Source organism: Octopus bimaculoides, chromosome 1, assembly GCF_046866305.1.
Source record: "Octopus bimaculoides isolate indiv1 chromosome 1, ASM4686630v1, whole genome shotgun sequence".
Taxonomy (NCBI): Eukaryota; Metazoa; Mollusca; class Cephalopoda; order Octopoda; family Octopodidae; genus Octopus; species Octopus bimaculoides.
In genome coordinates, this window is record NC_142928.1 from 194,443,024 (window position 1) to 194,465,405 (window position 22,382).

At 35.0% G+C, this 22,382-nt stretch overlaps 2 protein-coding genes across 5 annotated transcripts in view; both read right to left on the reverse strand.

Moving 5' to 3' along the window:
* Nucleotides 1-22,382, reverse strand: part of LOC106881752 (uncharacterized) — a 110,501-nt gene that overhangs the window by 38,142 nt on the left and 49,977 nt on the right. For all 4 annotated transcript variants that reach the window (XM_089364875.1, XM_014932243.3, XM_089364865.1 and 1 more), the window contains one exon: nucleotides 1,063-1,201. In XM_089364875.1, coding sequence (XP_089221001.1) covers nucleotides 1,063-1,201 — 139 coding nt within the window. The remainder of the gene's footprint in view (nucleotides 1-1,062; nucleotides 1,202-22,382) is intronic.
* Nucleotides 5,631-20,860, reverse strand: LOC106881751 (uncharacterized). The gene is made up of 2 exons (XM_014932241.3): nucleotides 20,550-20,860; nucleotides 5,631-10,394 (listed from the first exon to the last, which is right to left on the reverse strand). The coding sequence occupies exon 2, from the start codon at nucleotides 8,466-8,468 to the stop codon at nucleotides 5,781-5,783; it is 2,688 nt and encodes an 895-aa protein (XP_014787727.1). The 5' UTR covers nucleotides 8,469-10,394; nucleotides 20,550-20,860; the 3' UTR covers nucleotides 5,631-5,780.

Sequence of the window (22,382 nt, forward strand, 5' to 3'; positions counted from 1 at the left end):
ACATAGCACATACCTAGACATACTATTATTCCCACTTCTTTCTGTCACCACCACCACCACCACCACCACTCCCCATCACCTCAACATGTCCTAATTTCCTGAATCACATGTTCCCATATTCTGTACCCTTAACACTTATATCCACCACCACGCCTCTCTCTCCCCCCCTCTCCACCTCCCCATCTCTCTATGACCTAATCTGACACTGACATATTGCAACCAAACTGAATACCACCTCCTGAAGGAAGAGGAGAAGGGGGAGGCAGGGAAGGAATGAAGCCAAAGAAGACAGTGAGGGGGACGAAGGGGAAGCAGTTCATTGCTGATGTAGTTATTCAGTGTTTAGTACCCTTCCCATTTCCCCTATATCAGTCATAGATGAATATACCTATGATCAAAGTGTGTTCCGGCTGTGACCACCATGTGTTACTTCCAGATGATATAGCTGAGACTGTTACCCAAATTGCTGTAACCTTCCTTTTCCGAAGATGGTAGATGGTCATTTGAGGTAAATTTGGGTGTTGTTTCTAGCATACTGAACAAACCACAGGGAGGCACCATTATTTACATGTAGTATGTTGTTGGTTAGTAACATTGGGTATTGACTATGATAGAAGCCAGCTGCTGATGTCAAGTATCATGGGTTAAATGAAGGAACCACTTCATGGTTGCATCATCTGCTTCCAATAGTTGCCAAATATCCCTAATTCCACATCTTTGCAGCTTTAAAAATAGGCAGGATGTGTTGGACAAGGTGAGATGGCCATGGCTGCAGCATGTTTGTATAGTGACAATATTTATGATAGTATTGAGACCAGTGATGGAGGCAATGACAGTAGTCATGGTGATTATGATGACAACAATGACGATGATGATGATGATGATGACGAATACCAGTCACACATACAGAAATAGTCCAAGAGAATTCTTCTTTGTTTTATAGTTTTACCAAATGAATTTTTTCTCTTTGTTGAAAAACAAAAAATTTCTGTCTGTCCTATATATATCATCAAATACAGCTGCTATGCCTAAAATAAGATGAAGAATACATTTGCAACTTACTTTTGAATCTGTGATGGCAGAAATTTGTTCAGCTTTTAAGTTTGGAGAAGGAAGTTCTGTACCAATGACAGCTAAATGGTTCAAAGAATTTTCTTGTTTTATCTCAGTTGCTCTTGCAAGGTCCAAACTCTGGTAAAAACTTGTAGGGGAAGGCAGGCAATTAATAATATATCATTACAAAAGACATCTGAATTTATTCAATTAGAAATGGTTCAGAAATAGTAAATTTGCTGGAAAGTAATTCCAAGATTCTCTTCCTTTTTTCATTTTTTGCTTAACCTGATCCTTATTACCATATTTCAGGGCATAAAAGACACATGGGCATAATAAACATGAGACATATTACACACATCTTAATTTCAGCCGTGTGTATTCATGAAAATAAGTTTTGGTGCATTAAAGTACATGAGAGGCCCAACCTCGCATACAGGACATGGGGTAGTTGTTTTGACATATTTCTTTTTTTTTTTTTGAAAAATAAATGCTTCTTATATGTAACCAAATACGGAGTAAAGACAGTATCCTGAAGACTGGTCTTTCTCTTCTTGAGAGCTTGAAAATTCTTTATGCCTTAAAAACTCCTGGCCCTCTCTATATGCGCATATACATCATCATCATGGAAGGCATATATATCATCATCATCATCATCATCATCATCATCGTTTAACGTCCGCTTTCCATGCTAGCATGGGTTGGACGATTTGACTGAGGACTGGTGAAACCGGATGGCAACACCAGGCTCCAATATATATATATATATATATATATATATATGATAAGAATAGAAATTAATATTATCAAATAGTATCAATTTCAACCAGTGGTCAGCATACATAAAAAACATCCGAGAACTGTGAATTATATATATATATATATATATATCATCATCATCATCGTCATCATTTAACGTCCGCTTTCCATGTTAGCAAGGGTTGGACGATTTGACTGAGGACTGGTGGACCAGGAGGCGACACCAGGCTCCAATCTGATTTGGCAGAATTTCTACAGCTGGATCCCTTCCTAACGCCAACCACTCCGAGAGTGTAGTGGGTGCTTTTACAACAGGTTTCTTTCAGCTTCTGTCTATCATATCCATGCTTCTAACATTAAATGATGATGATAATGATGATGATTATATCCACTTACAAGGCTTTGGTCTGCCAAGGGTTGTAGCAGAAAACACTTGCCCAAGTTGCCATGCTGTGAAACCATGTGATTGGGAAGGAAATCTCTTAGCCACATAGCTGTGCCATGTGTGTATGTTTACGCATGGTGTATACATAAAGCCACTCTCTTGGTGGCTGTAGCATCACAAGCTGCACAGTGACCTCATTAGTTGAAAGACCTCATTAAAAGAAAGCACCCAGTACCTTTGGCAAATATCATCTACAATAACTCTGACCTTGTGAGTGGATTTGATAGGTAGAAACTTAAAAAAGCCCATCATATATACACACACATACACTTGTGTGTGTGTGTGCGTGCATGTATGTGTATAATATGTACAATGTATATATATAATATATATGTATCTATATAATATATATGATATATATATAATATATCTATGCAATATATATGGTCTCTCTCTCTCTCTCTCTCTCTCTATATATATATATATATATATATTATATTACACACACACACACATACATATTTGTATGTATGTATATTCTAGCATTCAATTATCTTACACTGTGGTTATTAATGTTAAAAAATTGAATGTTAGGTACCTCAGAATGAATGAACATACAGATCTGTATTCTTGACATATAAAACACTTTAGGTTCATCTTCAGTGAAACACAGTTGCAAAGTATCTCAATCTCTTATGTAAGTAATAACATTAACACTAATACAATAAATAGGACTTCTTTAACATAGGGTTATGGAATGTGTAACTGTAGGAACCATAACAAATGCCTCCTGGACAACTGTTGTCTAAGAAAGAATATATATGTCTGGTCAAAACACCTGAGAGAGTTTATTACTACATGGGTGCTTTTACTATAAAATTCAAGGCCAGATTACACAATCACATTCACTTTCTTAAATGCAAAAGAAAAGAGAACTATTCATTATTTGCTAAATTCCTTAAGGGCCTCAAAGAGAAAAATGTTGACTACTCTGTTTTGTGGTCAATCATAGGTAGTGCTTGTCCATATAGGAAAGGTGGTAGGAGGTACAATTTGAGCCTGGGGAGGTGTTTAAACTACTCAATTGTAATTCTAACATAATTAACAAGCATAACGAACTGTCTACATTTAGTTTGAGGTTTTTAAATTTTCCACACAAAAATTCCACTTGATTTACCTGAATATAAATATATAAATTCAATACCTAAGTTAACTTAGTCACTTCCTTCTTAATTTTGCTACTATGTAATATAATAAGTACTCTCTTCAAAACTAATTTTTAATTTTTAACCTTACTCCCTAATTATTGCACTCAACATATTCAGTTTAATCTTTTTTCAATTGAATTTATTTTTATTTTATAGAATTCACTTTAATGGTTGTTAACCTGATTTTTCTAAAAAAGAAATAATAAAGTGAATTATTAGCTTATATCTTCTATATTATTTTGCACTTTTGAATTACAAGATAATAAAAATAGATGAAAATATGTTTAATAATTCAAACATTATGCTAAAATCTATTCAGCAAAATGATAATATTTCAGTATTAGAATTACATGACATATGTTAAAGAAATGAAAATATTATAAAAATGGTAAATAAACAAAGAAATGATATGAGAAAAAGGTGTCGAAAGAATTCTGCATCATTTTATTTCATTTAAAAGGAATCTTCATTGTTGTTTTAGAATTTAATTTTCCACATTTGTATGGCTCTGACGAAATATGTGGAAACAGATTTTCTATGGCTTGATGCCCATCCTGTCACCAACCTTCACATGTTTTCAAGTGATGTAATATTTTTCCCATGAGCAGACATGTTTTTCATGAAGACTGGAGATGAACAAATTATTGGCAAAAGGGTAATGCTCATTTACAATTATCACATGATGTCAAGACAAGGCGATACAAACACACACACACTCACAAACACACGTATTATCATTATTATTATTATTATTATTATTATTATTATTATTATTATTATTACCATCATCATCATTATTATCATTATTATTATTATTATTATTATCATTATTATTATTATTATCATTATTATTATTCATGGTATGTGTGAATGCTTTACATTAGGAACCAATGTCCTTGATACCAGGTCACAACCAGTTTCCTTAGATATTGGGAACTTTTCTTACGATCCTTGTTCCCAAAAAGAGCAGATTTCAGAATTAATGCAACTCTCATAGTTTCGCTAATCTCAATAAGGGAACTGTTATGTCTGAAAGTGACGGTACCCAGAGCACCTATAACATCTGAGATTACTTTTGTAGAAACCCTCCACAGTCTTTGTTGTTGTTGTTATTATTGAGTGAGAGAGCAGTACAGGCCATCGAAGTGACACTGGGGTACAAATATATGGAGCCCAATATACACATCAAGACCAGTTTCCTGGTTTTTATGTCCATATGCTAGATTTCACTCAGATTCCAGTTGATGACATTAAGATTATATTAAACATCTGGTACTACCAGGGAGCTTATAGCTGCAATTCTATTCTGAGAGTTCAGCTCAGCATTTAGAACCATTCTGACACATCAATAATAATCTTTCCTGATCTTCTCTTTCACTGATCTATGCTGAATCCCTTTCCCTTCATGTACCTCAAGATACTTATAAAAGCCTTCTTGATCCAGGTCCTTGATAGATGTATCATGATCAAGGTGGGTCATGGTATTAGCTGTAAGTTTACCACATTTGAATGAAGCTTTTGCACACTTGTCAAGGCCAAATTCCATATTTATGTCATCACTGAATTTTTTCCCAGTTATTAGTAGCCCTTCCAGATCCTTGTCATCTTTTGCATATCATTTCAGATCATCCATGTAGAGCAAGTGTGAGATAATCTTGTCAAACACTTTGTAACTGTGATTTGTTCTATTCAGCTCATGGAACAAGAGAATGAGAGAAAGACAAAAGAGGAAAAGGGAGAGTGAATTGCCCTGGAATATTTCCACAGTTTATTTTGATGTTCTCTGATTCATATGAGCCTTTCTCATGATTGAGAAACAATTTTGTGTTTCACAGTCCCATACTGTGCTGTAGAAAACCTTTTACAGAAGGAGAGGTCTTGTATATTTTTATATATTGTATATTATTATTATTATTATTGTTGTTGTTGTTGTTGTTGTTGTTGTTGTTGTTGTTGTTGTTGTTGTTGTTGTTATTATTATTTATATAATATCATGTTATAGTCTCAATATAGTCAAATTACCAAATGGTTTCATGCTAGAAATGGAGAGTAGCCATTTCTGATATCATGAGACTATAATATGATATCCAGTAATAATAATAATATAGCCGTTCCATTACTTTATATATGAGTGCCTGTTTTTTCCTAATCATAGATTTTTAGACAATACTATATATATGCATATGTGTGTGTATGACAGGATTCTTTCAGTTTCCATCAATGAATCTACTCATGAGGCTTTGGTTGGCCAAGGGCTTTTTTAGAAGCTGCTTGCTCAAAGTGTCAAGTTGTAGAAATGCATCTGAAATGACGTGGTTGGGAAGCAAACTTCTAAACCATAGGAATTGTTAGCATATATTACACAAGCATCTGAATCATATATTTATCTGGTTTGGGTATAACCTGTTGCCAAATGCTGGCACCAAAGTAATATCAGTCTGTGTTGTTTTGTGCAAACTTAAAATACTTTGATTACATTGAAAAAAATTTCTTTCACAAATTATCCTATTGGAATCTGTTAGATCAGTCTGGGAACTTTTTACATGGTTATGTTTTTGATTTTCCTCTGGTTTATTTGTGTTTAAATAAAGAAAAACTTCAGATCTGAAAGAAGTTTTGATATTTTCATATTTGTTATAATAACTTTTAGTTTTGCAGGAATCAAAGTCATTGATTTCTTTGTTACAATTCTTTTGGTTATCTTTTTCGAAACTGGAAATATTTTTGATATTACTTGCAGATCTCTCAGAACTGCTGAAACTACTTAAGAAATCATGACCACAGTAATTGTGAGCTGCCACAGAATTAAGTTTCTCCTTATGAAATCTATTTCCAGAATGATTCCTACAGCTCACTTCTGAGCATGTTTTACTGTGCTTGGAATTATTTGAAGAATTCTGAACAAAAACGGTGATGGATGTTGAATACCATGCTCTATTATGTATCTCATTGTTGCTATTGTTGTTTTGGAGTTGGTTACAGGTTTGGCTGTTCTGAGTTATCTCTCTGGAATTGTTGCCAGAGGAATAAACTGTAATATCATCTGTACCACAAGTAATATAAGGAGTTCCAACAGGTGTACATACACTCCTACAACAATTCTTATTAATTTCTGAACCATTTCTTTGACTTTCAGGGAGATAAGGAAAGTGATAGGAACAATATGAACCAGTGTTAGAAACTCTATTAGAAACAGAAGTGGCATCTGTGATATTATTATTATAATTATAATTATTATTATTATTATTATTATTATTATTATTATTATTATTATTATTATTACTATTATTAGGCCAACATGGTTCTGATGGTAAGGGCAGTTGCTGATCATGCTCTAGAGACAGCTCTTCCATTACACACCTAAAGTTTGGAGAAACACATTGGAACAGAAGTGGATTCCTTCGTTGTATTTTCTCTGAAAATTTTCTCTCAGCGGAAGTCATCCGCTTCCTCTCAGAAATTTTCACCGACTGAAGTTGTGTATTTCTACTGGAATAAATTTTGGGATTTCTAATTTTCTTTTCTTTATATCTAGTCTTGAGTATCTTGTTTCTGTCTATAGGAACATTGATTATAGTTAAGGGAGAAGCAAGAGAAGATGAGAAGCTAGATGGTGAGTTCATCTTTTGGCAACTCAATAATAATCTTGGTCTTTTCTGACATAACACATCCCTCTCTGGGGCCCCATCAGATGGAACTTTTGAGTCAAATGATTCAATGGAATTTGAACCTGGTCCAAAAATATCATCTGATTCAAAACTTTCTCTAAATTTTTTTTCTATTGACCCTAAACACAATTTATTTCTTGGTAGAGTGACATTGGGTATTTCACTACATTCTTTATTAATTCTTTCCTTCGAATTAAATGTCTGAGTGGATGTATTTGGATTTATGTTAAATATTTCTTGATCTACATTATATGATTCCAATACCTTCCTATAGTTATCACAAGATTTAACTCCCCCACTATTCACAACATTCACTTCAAAATTCATATCACATGTCTTCATCTCTTCAGTACTTGATTCACAAGGTTTCTTATCTTCTGACTGACTATTAATCTCAGAGTTTTTTTCATTGTCAGAAGTTTTTGTTATATCATAGACATCATTCATTCTGTTGTCAGGAGTTGTCAAAAATTGCCGTTGTTGCAGAGTTATCTGTTTGTTATAAGAATCATCAAACTTCATGAAACATCTTTGCACTTCTTCAATTTCTTCATGGATGCTTTTTTGTTTGTAAAATATTCCTTTATCTTCAATAGACTTCTGATCAATTAGACAATTTTCTTCAAAATCTGATGTCTGTTCAATTAAGATATTCTTTAAATTTCGGTTTTGATTGTTGAATATCTCAGCTTCAGAACATTTTTTTTGTGCTGAGAACTGCTCTAAAGGTTGATTTCTGCCAATATCATTGCAAAAAGAATCAGTTTTATTTCCTTCTATAGAATTTTCATGGCAATTCTTTATATTTCTTTGTTTATTATCATCATTATTCTCAATGACAGTTTCCATAGAATCTTGCATTGTCAGTGAGTCAAAGTTGAATCTTTTCAAACCATTCCTTTGCAACTTTGGTTTCTGTGATGTATAACAGATTCTGAGAAATCTTTCTGGTATTTTAGTAGCTGTATAGAACTCAACATTTGAGAGCATTTCTTCAGTGCTAACACTCATGGCATTATTCTTTGACTGAGAAATCAATGACAGATCATCTTCTATTCTTGATTCTCCAGGATTTCTTTGCTGGCTGCAATTATCAAAGCTTTCAATGCTCTCATTAAATATGTCATCTTTTATGGAATTTCCAAAAAGACTACTAGAGGGTGAGCTACATAATGAACTGGTTGACTCTTCCACATAGTTTCTTCGGAATGCTGAATTCAATATATTGTCATATCTCTGAAAATAGTTCTCTTCACTTACTGAGCTCTCAGTGGAACTGGAATTAGAACTGGAACTGGCTGAATTATCATCATAATTAGAGGTTAATGAATATTTACGATCATCTGTTGCATATTTCTCATCAGAAGATGTAAGAGGAAATGCTTTTGAAGACATTTTAAAGGTTTCTTTCGCAAGGCAATAATTTCAATAATTTCCAGTCTTCTTTGATAAAAGAATATTCCAAAAGGAGAGATTAAATGGTAATTTCCATCAAGATAGGAACTGGTGTTCAGTCAGTGAGGAAACCCTTTTTTCGAAAATACACTGCATTAGTTTCAAATAATTCAGAAGATAATGAAGAATTTAATAAAATATTTCATTTTCGTATTTGGTTTGTAAGATTCTTGGCATGAAATCATGTGCTGAAACAGATTTTGTTATACCTTTGGAGGATTATTATGCCAATGATCACTACATACACTGATTCAATTTCATTTTTTTCATTATTAAAATAACTTTCTCATTATGAAGCTGGTGTTTGAAACAAATTAAAATGATTTTTTGATGGATGGTTTTAATTTAGATCATTTCGAAATGGAATGTTTGTATCAAAGAATCAAGGGGTGGTCTCAGCTCAGTTGACATCAAAAGGGTTATACCATTTCTTTAATAAGAGATTCTTTATAAATAATTCTATTTTTCTTTTCAAAGAAGCATCAATCTTTAGAATGAATTATTATGCTTAATTTTTGAAATATTATTTATTGTAGTTTTACTGATATTTCATATATAAAATTTATTGCAGCAGAAAAGTTTCAAAAGACTTAATTTGCTTGATTGAAATAAGGATTCTTTCCTGGCTAAAGTTCTAATATGATTCTAATGAAATACATTATGTGTCTTAATTAAATTTGAAAATAATCAACAATTTGATGGAATTTAGTAAAATGACTTTTTCATCATGAGACCATTGTTTGGAATATAGCAAAACCTTTCAAAATAAAATTAGGATGGATGGTTTGATTTAAAACATTTCTGTATTAAAGAACTAAAGGTAGGTTGGCATTAAAAAGGGCTAACCATTTTGTTGAGAAAATGCAAATTCTGATATATTCTTCACAGATGTTGCCAATATATTAAAGTGTCGAAAAATAAATTGGGACATTATAGTAAAAGCTCACATTTCAAGGTAATGTGACTTAGGTATGTGTCCTCTGTTCCGTATCAGTAGACATAGCTGAATATTTCATTGTATATTGTGTTAAATGATGCCAATGTATAATAGGTTAGTTGTATAATTAAGAAGATTCTCAATGTTTTACAGTTTCAGTTTCAGTTTTGACAGTTTGATGTCAATTAGTGACAATTAATGATACAGAGCTGGAAGTGGTGTGAAATCATTAGAATTATGAACTCATTAGCTATGTTAATGAGTATATCTCCAATCTACTTTATATTAGCATCACCTCACTGGATTTGGTGTTTGCGAACACAAACATCATTAAGTGAGTTTTTTTTTTTAGCGAAAGAGTGAGTTGTTGTCTCACATCTGGTCAACTCTTGATCCAGCAGACTTATGATCAGAGACATTCCAGCCAGGACCATCCCATCTTTCCAGACATAACTTTATCTGATACTACACTATCCAATATGTCTTCTTTACTTTTTTTAAGGTAGCAGATATTATTTGAGAGAGGTTGTTATATCTAGCATGTCAAGCAACCTTATATAGACTTTCTCAGTGACTTGAGAGCAATACTGTTGTTGTTGTTGCTGTTGTTGTTGTTGTTGTTGTTGTTGTTGTTGCTGCTGCTGCTGCTGCTATTGTTGATGTTGTGTAGGTAGGATCTGAAAGAGATTTATTTACTATATCTAGCAAATTGAGTGAAAATCTAGTGGCTCTCTCATTGTCTTGTGAAAGACTTTGTTATTGGAATCGGAATCATTTGAAAGAAAATCTATATATTTTTTCTTGTGTGAAAGACATTTCAGTATATCTTAATTAAAAATTACATATGTACTTGTTGTCATTAATGATCTTCAGTGTGTTAGTAATTAATATTCCAATACTGAAAGCAAATCATCTTCATCTGTTGTTTTCTGAAACAAAAAAAACAGATTCTAAATTTATATGTGAGGAGATTTATGTTAGATATGAATGCAGAAAAAAAAGTACCCTATTTTTCAAAATAGCAGACACATTTTTCTTGTAAAAATGTATACTTTGGAAATTACAATTAGAGGTTGCTACAGACGTTTTTGAAAGGGATATTACTCAGCTCCAGTAGGAGGGACATATGTCTGACAGGTACCATTTGGTCGATGATGTCTTAGCATTTTTTTCCCTCTTCATGTGAAGCTATGGCACTGTGGATGATAGAGCATCGTGTGTTTGCCTACGACAGTTATGTGAAGAATGACGAGTCTGTCACAACAGTTCAGCATGAGTTTCGGCACCACTTCAGCATTCACTGAAATCAGGCTGTTTCCACCTGTAACACAGTCTTACGTTGGGTAAATGCCTTTCATACACAAGGTACACTAATGAACAGGAGACTTGTTGGGGCTCCATGAATGGTACGGACCCCAGAAAATGTGGAACACGCCAGACAAGCTTTGATATGGAGCCCAAATTGCTTTGCTTGGAGGCATTCTACTGAACTTGGCATCGGCAATTGATTAGTAAGGCATATTTTGCATGAAGACCTGCATTTCTACCTGTACAAATTGGGCATTGGGCAACGATTGAAACCATGGGACTATGCACAGTGGCTTAACTTCACACATCAGATGGAAGCAATTTTTGAGGCAAATGACAACCTTATTTTGTTAATGAGTGATGAAGCTCATTTTCATCTCATTGGCATGGTGAATCAACAGAACTGTCATTATTGAGCTCTTGAAAATCTGAGAGGACTGTATGAAAGACCACTGCACAGCCCAAAAGTGATGGTCTGGTGTGCTGTTGGAATTAATGTACAAGTGGCTGAGCACTCCACAGACATATCTATCCTTAATGTAGTTTTCAGGGAGATTCAGCTTGATGCACAATGAAACAAGTCTGACCCTCTGAATTACAGGTACTACTCATTTTTGCCAGCTGAGTGTTTTGAAGCAATGTGAAATAAAGTGTCTTGCTCAAGGACAGAATGCATTGCCAGGAATCAAATTCATGGCCTTGGGATCATGAGTGGAATACCCTAATCACTTAGCCATGCACCTTCACAACAATAAAACCCAACAGCAAACCCCCAGGTATGTACTCATTGTCTGGTGGTTTCATTCAAAGGTAGGTATGAACACTTCACTGGTTTACCTTCCAATTTTATCTGACCACAAGCATTTAGCATGTACCTGCCAGGTACTGCCTCATTGTGTGCATGGGGCTTTGGTGAATAAAAGAAAATTTTTCCTAGAATTACAATTTCCAAAATTTAGGTGCATCTCCTATTCTGCAGCATCTACCATGGTACCAAATATGGCAAATTATAGACAAAGATTATTGAAGAATGGCTGAAATAATTTTGACTCACAACAGGTCTCATCTAATTTGTCTAAGAGAAATACTTAGCAGCCATTTTCAAATGAGTGTTACCTGGCAACATGCACCATGCTTTTGCTCAATGTTTTAGGTACCATGAGCAGACATAGATACCTTCTTCACTCTCTCACCCCAGATCCAGCAAAATCTCAAGGATATGATACCTACAGGGGAAGAGAGTGCTATACCACACCTTGTTGGTACCTGTTTTCAGATGAGTTTTGTGGAGTAACATGAAATGAAGTGCCTTGCCTATATATATATATATATATATATATATATATATATATGTGTGTGTGTGTGTGTGTGTTTGTAAAATAATATTGACTTGAAAAGTTGTTCAAGTTCTACAAGTAAAACAACCAATGAACTCCTTCATACAACATAACAGAATTTATGAAAAAATTTTTTTTTTCAAAAAACTTTAATCATATCTGCTGCTATTGCCTCAGGTCAACCAAAGCCTTGAGAGTGGATTTAGTAGACAGAAACTGAAAGAGGCCCATCATATATATATATATATATATATACACACACACACACGTATATATTTGTGCATGTCTCTATGTTTGTGCCCCCACCTTCGCTTGACAACCAGTGTTGTTGTGTTTATGTCCCTGGAACTTAGTGGTTCGGCAAAAGAGACCGGTACAATAAGTACTAGACTTACAAAGAATAAGTCCTGGGGTTGATTTATCCAACTAAAGGTGATGCTCTAGCATGGCTGCTGTCAAATGACTGAAATAAGTAAAAGAATATATATATATATATATATATATATATATATATATATATGATGCACCATTTTGAGCGTGGCCGTTGCCAGTACCGCCTGACTGGCTTCCGTAGGATTTTTGAGCGAGATCGTTGCCAGTGCCCCTGGATTGGCTTGTGTGGGTGGCACATAAAAGACACCATTTCGAGCGTGGCCGTTGCCAGTATCGCCTGACTGGCCTTCGTGCAGGTGACACGTAAAAGCACCTACTACACTCTCTGAGTGGTTGGCGTTAGGAAGGGCATCTAGCTGTAGAAACTCTGCCAAATTTAGATTGGAGCCTGGTGTTGCCATCCGGTTTCACCAGTCCTCAGTCAAGTCGTCCAACCCATGCTAGCATGGAAAGCGGTTGTTAAACGATGATGATGATGATGATGATGATATATATATATGTATATATATATAGGTTATGAGCGATAGTGGTGTCAATTAGACCAAGAGGTTTCAGGTAATGCTGAGTAAGTGCTATAGTTAAGCTCCAGGTTCGGTGATTATGTGAATAAGGGGTCCAACGTAGGTCATATATCAGCGTGTGAATATAAGGATTTACTTTTCGTAATGAGATAAAAGAACCAAGATTGTGTATAATATAGAACATTTATAAATAGAAGGTCTATATTATACACAGCCTTGGTTTTTTTTATTTCATTACAAAAAGTAAATCCTATGTATATATATATATATATATATATATATATATATGTATATATATATATATATATATATATATCTATATATACAAGTAATGTTCATAGCCACTTCAACATGGCTGTCTATTTGAATGGACCTTACTATGATTTTTAACCCTCTAGCTGGTTAACAATGCACAGCTGCATCCAAGATATACGTGAATGTTTGTATGTAAGATGTGAGTGTATGCCAGTGTAAATAGGTGTAGATATGTGTGTGTGTGTGTGTATATGTATATATATATATATATATATATATATATATATATATATATATATATATATATATATATATATATATATATTGTTGTATTTTGGGATGGTCATTTTATTTATTTACTTTTTTTTTTGGCCAAGTAAACACATACATTATATATTTATTTTTTTTACTTGTTTATTACTGTTCTTATTCATTTTATGTCCATTGTCCTGAAATCTTTTGTCACACATCTGTGACCTCTTCAGCGACACTTTTCATTTCCATGTGTGTTCTTGCTCCACTTACTCTATTCTGAAGAAGAGAATTGAGTAAGTGGAGCAAGAGCACATATGGAAATGAAAAGTGTCGCTGAAAAAGTTGTAGATGTGTGATGAAAGATTTCTGGACAATGGACATAAAATAAATGAGAACAGTAATAAACGAGTGAAGAAAAAAAAAAAATATAGTGCGTGTGTTTATTTGGTAAAAACAAAAACATATAAATAAAATGACCATCCCGAAATACAACACTATCTGTTTCAACACACGATTTTACATCAGGAATCTTGCAAAACAAATTGATATATATGTAACTGTCCGAAATGGTCGTGACTTCTGGAACTTGACTGAGGAAAGAAAGCCACGAATGACCCGTCTTTTTTTGCCTGTCCTTCTAATTGTTGTTTCTCTTGTCTGCCTTTGTATCATCCATCTGTCCGAATGTTTTAATGTCCTCTATTGTATTGTTGTTCCATTTATATATATATATATATATATATGTATATTATTAAATACATATCCTAATCTATATGTTTTGTGTATTAAGTGGCTGCAATAGCATTGCAGAGTAAATAAACTCTTAGTGTCACCAGTGTTAAAACAACTTAGTCATGGACAGGTGAGATAACTAACCCTCAATCCCATTTGGGAGTAATGGACATTGATATTTCGTCATTTTCATGGCTTGTCAGCATCACATGCCGACTTGGGTTGAAGGAATAAAAACAGAGTACATCTGTGTAGGTGATGCGTTAGAATTGAATATGTTCTGTGTCTGTGTACGTGTCATTCATCTGAGAAAGTAGTAGACTATCTCATGTGTTGTCTCTTTGTCTGGAGCCTTTCAAGTTCTCTCTGCCTCTCTACATCTTGAACCTTTCTCGCATACTCTGTCTTTCTGCATCCTAGGCCTTTCTGTCTGTCCCTCTGCCGAACACAGTATTTATAATAGCCGTGGCAGCTAAAAGGACAGACATACTGCAGGAGAGATCGTGTTTAAATAGGTCAGCTCCTGTCCATTTGAACTTCACGTGACATGGCTGAGGTCGTAGGTCAAAGGGAGATGATTTATCATTTTTTGACAGGACAAAGAAAATTCGTTTTGTGCCTGTTGATGGTGGTGGTTCAGACGAGCGAGAATCCTTAGATTCGGTTTCGAATCTAAGCTTGGAGGAAAGAAGTATTAGTTTTTACATAAATATTAATGGTTTGTAGGTATGTGGTATTTCGTTATGCAAACATATACTACAAAGTATATTAAATGAAAGAGAGGAGGAGAATGATTTGGAAAGGCATGAAGAATAGGAGGAGTAGTGATTTATAGCTGGTAGCTACAGGAGAAGCTAAATGACAGGTTTACTTAGCAAAGGGAGAAGCAGAAAGTAAGAGGTTTGCCAATGTGCTACTTTGTAACTATCAGAGGTATGAAATGTTCCAGATTTTAAGGTAGTGTATCAGAGAGAATAGAGATGTGGGTGAGAAGTGTGCATGGATGGATAATGGCACATTTGCACTAAGTGATGGAAAGTTATTAAATGTGGAGAATGTCTGAGAGAAAGAGGATTTTTCCAACATGAACCCAATGGAAGGATCAGCCATTCTAGTAGATGGTAGTATGTAAGATAAAACACTTAAGATATGAAAGCAGGAAGAGCTCCTGATCCATTAGAAATTATCACTGAGATGCTTAAAATATCTGGTAGAGTAGGATTTGTCCTACTCACCCATATAATCAATGAGGTTGTTCAAAAAGGTGACAAACCTAATGCCTGGCATAGCTGCCTATAGTCAACAAGGTAAAGGAGATACCTTAGAGAGAAGTAGTTACAAGAGTATCAAATTGCAGTACCAGCTCATGAAAGTTACAGAAAAAATTATTGCTCAATTAATTAGAAAGAGGAATTGCATAGATGAGATTCAATTTGGTTTTGTGCCAATGAAGGTGAGAGTTAGCAATGAATACTGCAATGAATTCAGCAGGCAGATAGATGTTTATCAGGTCTTGGTTCTCAGCCCTGTTCTATTCGTCATAGACCTCCAAGTCATAACTAAGGAATTAAAAACCAGCTTTCCATTAGAAATCCTATATGATGATGACCTCATTCTTATAGCTGAATCTGCTGTAGAATTAAAAAAGACATTTCTGATATAGAAGCAAAAACCAGAATGAAAGGGCCCCCAAATTTCCTTAGCAAAGACCAAAGTTTTAGTAAATAGGAAAGCAGACAGATTCTACTTTCATCAAGGAAATAGCCTTGCTTGATATGTAGAAAAGGTGTAGGTAGAAGTTCCATATGTACCCAGTGCAAACTATAGACATATAAGAGATACAGTAGTATCATAGGAAGGTTAACAGATAAAATGGACTTTGCATGTGGAATATATGCAGAAGCAATAAACACTGAGAATGCACAGGAAACAGATTTTCTCAAATTCCCAGGAGGATCTCTAGAGGCTGGAGATAACTTTTGTTATTTAGGTGATCTAATTAGTAGTGGAGGAAGACGTTCTGAGAGTATAGTAGCCAAATCAAAGATTTCTCTCTCAGAGTAAAAAGTAGACTGTATGATACTTGCGTATGAAATGTAATGTTATCATGTTAGTGAGATGTAGGCCCTGAATACAGAAAACTTGGAAACTAAAAAGAAATGAAGCAGCACCAAGCCCAGTTGTGATAGGAGAAAGGTGTAGGCATAAGGGTTAGCAGTCTTGCACTATCAATTTTCGTCATTGTTACTGGAACAACACCAAGGAGAATATGAAACCTATCCTGAAAAGAGGAGGTAATCCTCATAGATGATATGAAGCAATGTAATGAAGGCCAAAAAAAAAAATGTTATAATGTAGAACATTCCTCTCTCATCGAGGACAACCAAACAGCTGGGAACATGGAATGTCACATATTCAAAATCAGAAAGCAGCCCAGATTGTCACTCAGATGAAGCTCTACAATCTCCATATTAAGCTTTTGTGAGGCAACATGGTTGAAGTCAGGGCAGATGTTCCTGGCTACAGGGTAAACTCTGCTCCACTCAGAGCATGTAAAGGACACATCAAAGGAGACAGAAATACAGAAGGCCAAAAAGAACATGGAGAAAGTACATGGAAATCGAAGCATTGGCTAGTGATGATATCTGGGTACAACAGCAATTTGCTAAACATTGAGACAGGCTGGGATCTCACTCATAATTATTTATCAACACAGACATGACTTAAAGATTTATATATTGCATAAAAATCTGTGTATATATTAAATATTAAATATTAATTTCAAACAAATTTATGAGACAACACTTCAAATTTGGTGAAGGAATATCCGTTATTAAATCTGCCCAAGTATTTGTCTATTATATCGACATGAAGTGCAATATCTCTTGGACTCATGACCACTACATCACCCTTCAAAGGCTATGTATTTTCAATTCAAGAACAGGAGATTTTTAAGTAATACATAATAAATAAAAGAGACAGTGAAGCCCTTGAGGGTCCAAGATGCAACTAAAAATGTAGATTATGTCACGTTTCTGTAGAATACATCACATGATTAGCAGCTGCCCCAAAATGTTATCAAGGTACTACTTCCCTATGTGATAGATGTTGTTCCTTAAGCAATGTACAATGATGCCATTTGGGAAAAAGACACATCTGGAATAAATATAGAGAATCCACCTGTTATTGAAGAGCTACACAAACATCAACATAAGGAACATTGGTGAAACATTCCTATCAAAACATCTCTGTCAAGTGTAAAGATAACAAGCCAGATATTGTTGTTTGGGACAGACAAGAAAAAGTATGTATCCTCATAGAGTTCAGCTGTCCTGCTGATGTGAATATCTCTTTGAAAATCAAAGAGAAAGAGAATAATTATGAACAACTGATTTAAAACCCCCAACTTTTATATTCAAATTATAAATTTACATTTATTAATAATAATTGGTGAATCTGGTTTTAGTGACAATCTGGACAAGGGTTTTCAGAAAAACCTAGTGTTTTAGAGAAGAAATCAACCAACTAGCTTGCTCATTACAAATACAATCTGTAAATGAAACAGTAAAAATATGCAAGACTTTTTTCTCAAGTTTAAAACGTGACATTATTTTTGCTATCTACATTCCAACAATGGAGCTTTATATTTTTGCTAGAAACAAACCCGTTCCTCTGGGAAAAAATTTAAATAATTAAAAACAGAAGAGAACGAATGAATGAATATACATTGATCGATTGATCCATCCATCCATCTGTCCATCCGTCTGTATGTATGTATGATAGGCTTCTTTCAGTTTCCATTTGCCAAATTCATTCACAAGGTTTTGTTCATCCCGGGCTATAATAGAAAACACTTGCCCAAAGATCCACACTATGGGACTGAACCCAGAAGCAAGTGGTTAGGAAGCAAACTTCTGAACCACACAGCCACATGCCTGTGCCTGTTATATATATAATGTGTGTGTGTGTGTGTCTGGGAGAGAGAGAGAGAAAGAAAGAAAGAGAAACAGAGAGAGAGAGCATGTTTGTTAGTGTTTTGACATTGCTTGACGGTTGTAAATGAATGTCACTATCATACAAGTGGGGTCCACCATCTGCAATCTTCTGCATAAACATATCTGGCTATGTGGAAATATTACTTGGAAACAGACAAGGGTTGGTGATAAGAAGAGCATCTAGTTTCAGAAAACCTGGTCACAGAAAACTTTAATGATACTTTTAATCCAGTGGTAGTTAATATAAGAAGAAATAGATATATGAACTAAATTTTTCTATTCCTTAATGTCTGGAAGTCAAAATTCAAATGGTCTGTCCTTTTTCTTTTTCTAAAATATATTTTTCCAGACTACAGTATTTATATTTACATTATGTTTTGCTAGTTTTCATCTGTGATTAATATCAGGTGACATTTATTCATTCCTGAATGTGCTCATAGTCAAGATTGGATTTGGATAAAGAATAACGTTTGTTTCTCAAAGAAGGAGAGTTTCATTCTATCCACAAGCCCCGCCCCCTCCACTATCATATTGCACTCTATTGGTTACGATTGTAAGGGTCCAGTTGATCTGACCAATGGAACAGCCTGCTCATGAAATTAATGTGTAAGTGGTTGAGCACTCCACAGACACATTTACCCTTAATGTAGTTCTCAGGGAGATTCAGCATGACACAGAGTGTGACAAGGCTGGCCCCTTGAAATACAGGTACTACTCATTTCTACCAGCTGAGTAGACTGGAGTAATGTGAAATAAAGTGTCTGCTGGGAATTGAACTCACGACCTTATGGTCATGAGCCAAATACCCTAACCACTAAATCACAATGCCTTCTTTCACACACACACACACACACACACGTGCACATACACACACATACACACACATACACACACAGATCCTCCACACACACACATACACATGCACGCGTACACACTTTAAGGATGAGTTTAATAGATCAGAAAATTATAATCCTTTTAATGCCATCTCATTTCAGACAATCAGAACAATCAGAATGGACCCAATTATATTTTAATTTTTGTAATGAAGAATTACAAAGCAGAAGGCCTAAGATTATATCTTATCTTTTAACTCAGACTAATTAATTAAATTAATTTGAATATAGTAATTTATATGTTCTTCAATGATAGTACCATGTGTATGCGAATTTTAGAATAGAATAGAAACGTTATATTCATCAACAAGCAAGATATATTCTCCATGACAAAATGCAGTGAATAACTTGTTCCCCAATTCAAATGTGCATTAAGCATATTCAGGCTGATAATAACATTGCAATTATATTCATCATCAAATGGTTGGAGGGTTTGACAAGAGTTGGCCACCAAGCTCTCCTGCCTGCTTTGGCATTGTTTCTGCAGTTGAATGCCCAGAACTTGTGAGCAATGTGTTGCTGTGGACACCAAATTATGGTACCACAGCAGCTGGAAGACCACGGAAGACATATATATACAACAGCTTGCAGAAGATGTTGGATGCTAAGTTGAAAACCTAAAAACACTAGTGGAAGATCGGGAGGGATGAAGAAAGGTAGTCAGACTGGCTCGGGCAATCAGCCTAATTGGAAGATGCCTTGCTTTTAAAAAAAATGTCCTTCCTAATGCCAACCACTTTATAGTATGGATTGGATGCATTTTATGTGCCACCTGTATTATTGAGGTCACCAAATAAACTTGCCAGGCAAGACTTTTCAACAGAGGTGGGAGTAGTTTTGAGGGAGGTAGCTTTATGCCAGTTAATGAAAGGTTAAAATGTGATAGAAAGACGGGTACAAGTATCTTGTAGAAGAGATAGAGGGTTAGCCTAGTTGGAACAGAAATAAAACGGGGATGAAGATGTGTCAGGACGTACCCTCAAGATACAGGAAGGCAAATATAGGACAAGTAGTTTGGGTGGGTAAGTAAGTTCACATGGTGTTAGAGGTGACTGAAAGGGTTGGTAACAGAAGGACCATTCAGCTTTTAAAAAATACTCATATAGAAAAGCAGACATGAAATAGTATTGATGGTGGTGGTGATGATGATGATGATGATGATGATGATGATGATGATGATGAAGATGATGATGACGATGATGATGATGATGATGATGGTGACAACAAAAACAATTACAACCATTATGATAACGACAATGACGATGATGATGATAACATAACAACAGTAAATCCATTACATCTATAATGTTTAAATTTGTTTGAACAATTAAACATTTTCTAAAATACTTCTGACTAAGACAAAACTCTTTGGATATCAACATTATGAAAACTTACAAAGTCAGGATTTCTTGTTGGACATGTAGACTATTAAACCTTGCTGTTATGAAGACCACATATAGCATAGTTGTTAGACAAGTCTGACATAAAACATGTAATGTAGTTGTGAGACAGCTCCGAAAGAGGACATGTAATGTAGTTATGTTACAGCTTCATTATAAAAAACAAATCATAGAATCTCTCGAGACTTTAGCTTGTAAACATTGGCATTTGTCACTGTGTTCTCTATGTTTACATATGGACGTGTAGTGTGATTGTTGTATGTATTTGATATGTGTATGTATATATATATATATATGTATGTGTGTGTGTGTGTGTGTGTATTTATGTATGTTATATGTGTTTGTGTGTATGTACATGTGTTTACTGACACAGTTAAATAGATTGTTTATTAATGAGTAATTTACATGTACGTATGTGTATGTTTTGTGCATGGGTGTATGTATGCATGTGTCTGTCATATATATATATATAAATATGTATATATATATATATATATATATATATATATATATATATATATATATATATATATATATATACACACACATACAAACACATGTGTGTATACATGCATACACATATATATATGTGTATATTTTCGCTTAGGTGCGAGCAAGCGCAATAGTAAAGTAACACAATTGTATAAGCTGATTACTTTGCACAATCTGTTAATTAAGTTGTAATCTAAATGAACTTACATAAAAAGACTTATGCTGATGGCTTTATGTGATGCAAGAGACAAAAGAGAGGGAAAGAGGAAATGGAGAGAGAGGGGGAGAGATGGAAGAATGGGAGAGAGGAATCAGATGCTGATAATGTGTGTATCATGTCAAAGACAAAACATAATGGTGTACGTATATATGTGTATGTCCGGAGAAAAAGAGAGACAGAGAGACAGGGGTGAGGGAGAGATATGTGATACAAAAGCAGTTAAATTGAAAGAGGTGAAAAGATAGAAAAGTAAGAGAGGTAGTATTAGGTCTTGCTTTACCTTTGATTAGAGATTAGCTACAACCTGCAGTATATTTATGTCATTTGTAAAAATCAAATTATTGAGTAACCAGGATATATACATAGTATAAAGTACAGCATTCCATTCACAACCTCTTGTATAAAATCTTTCAATATACATCGATGCTAGTGCTGCCTTGTCAGTGCTAGTGCCACCTTGGGGTCAATGCCAGTGGCATGTAAACAGGACCATTCAAGCGTTAGTGATGTCAGTGCCGCCTGACTGACACCTGTGCCAATGGCACGTAAAAAGCACCATTCAGTATGGTTGATGTCAGTGCCACCTGCCTGGCTCCCATGCTGGTGGCACATAAAAGGCACCCACTACATGTGGTGGAGACTAAGCTGGTGGGAAGGAGAGAAAGAGGAAGGCAGAAAATGAAAATATTCAACTGGATGAAGAAGAGAATGAAAGTACAGAACGAGAAAGACCTGGGTGATGTTGCAAGAGACAGAAATAAATGGAGGAGGCACAAGCCATGATTCATCATTAGCATGAATATGCCATGACACAAAAGAGGAGTACACTCTCAGAGTGGTTGGCATTAGGAAGGGCATCCAGCTGTAGAAACCTTGCCAGATCAGACTGGAGCCAGGTGCAGCCTCCTGGCTTGCCAGTTCTCTGTCAAACCATCCAACCCATGCCAGCATGGAAAGTGAACGTTAAATGACGACAATGATGATGACAATGATGATACATCATCCTTCTATGCACTGTACACATGGAGACTGTTGTAGTGGTGATAGAATAGAGAGATTGAGGAGTGTGTGTGTGGGGGGGGGGGCAACATCATCACCTCGGATGTGGGAGCAGTA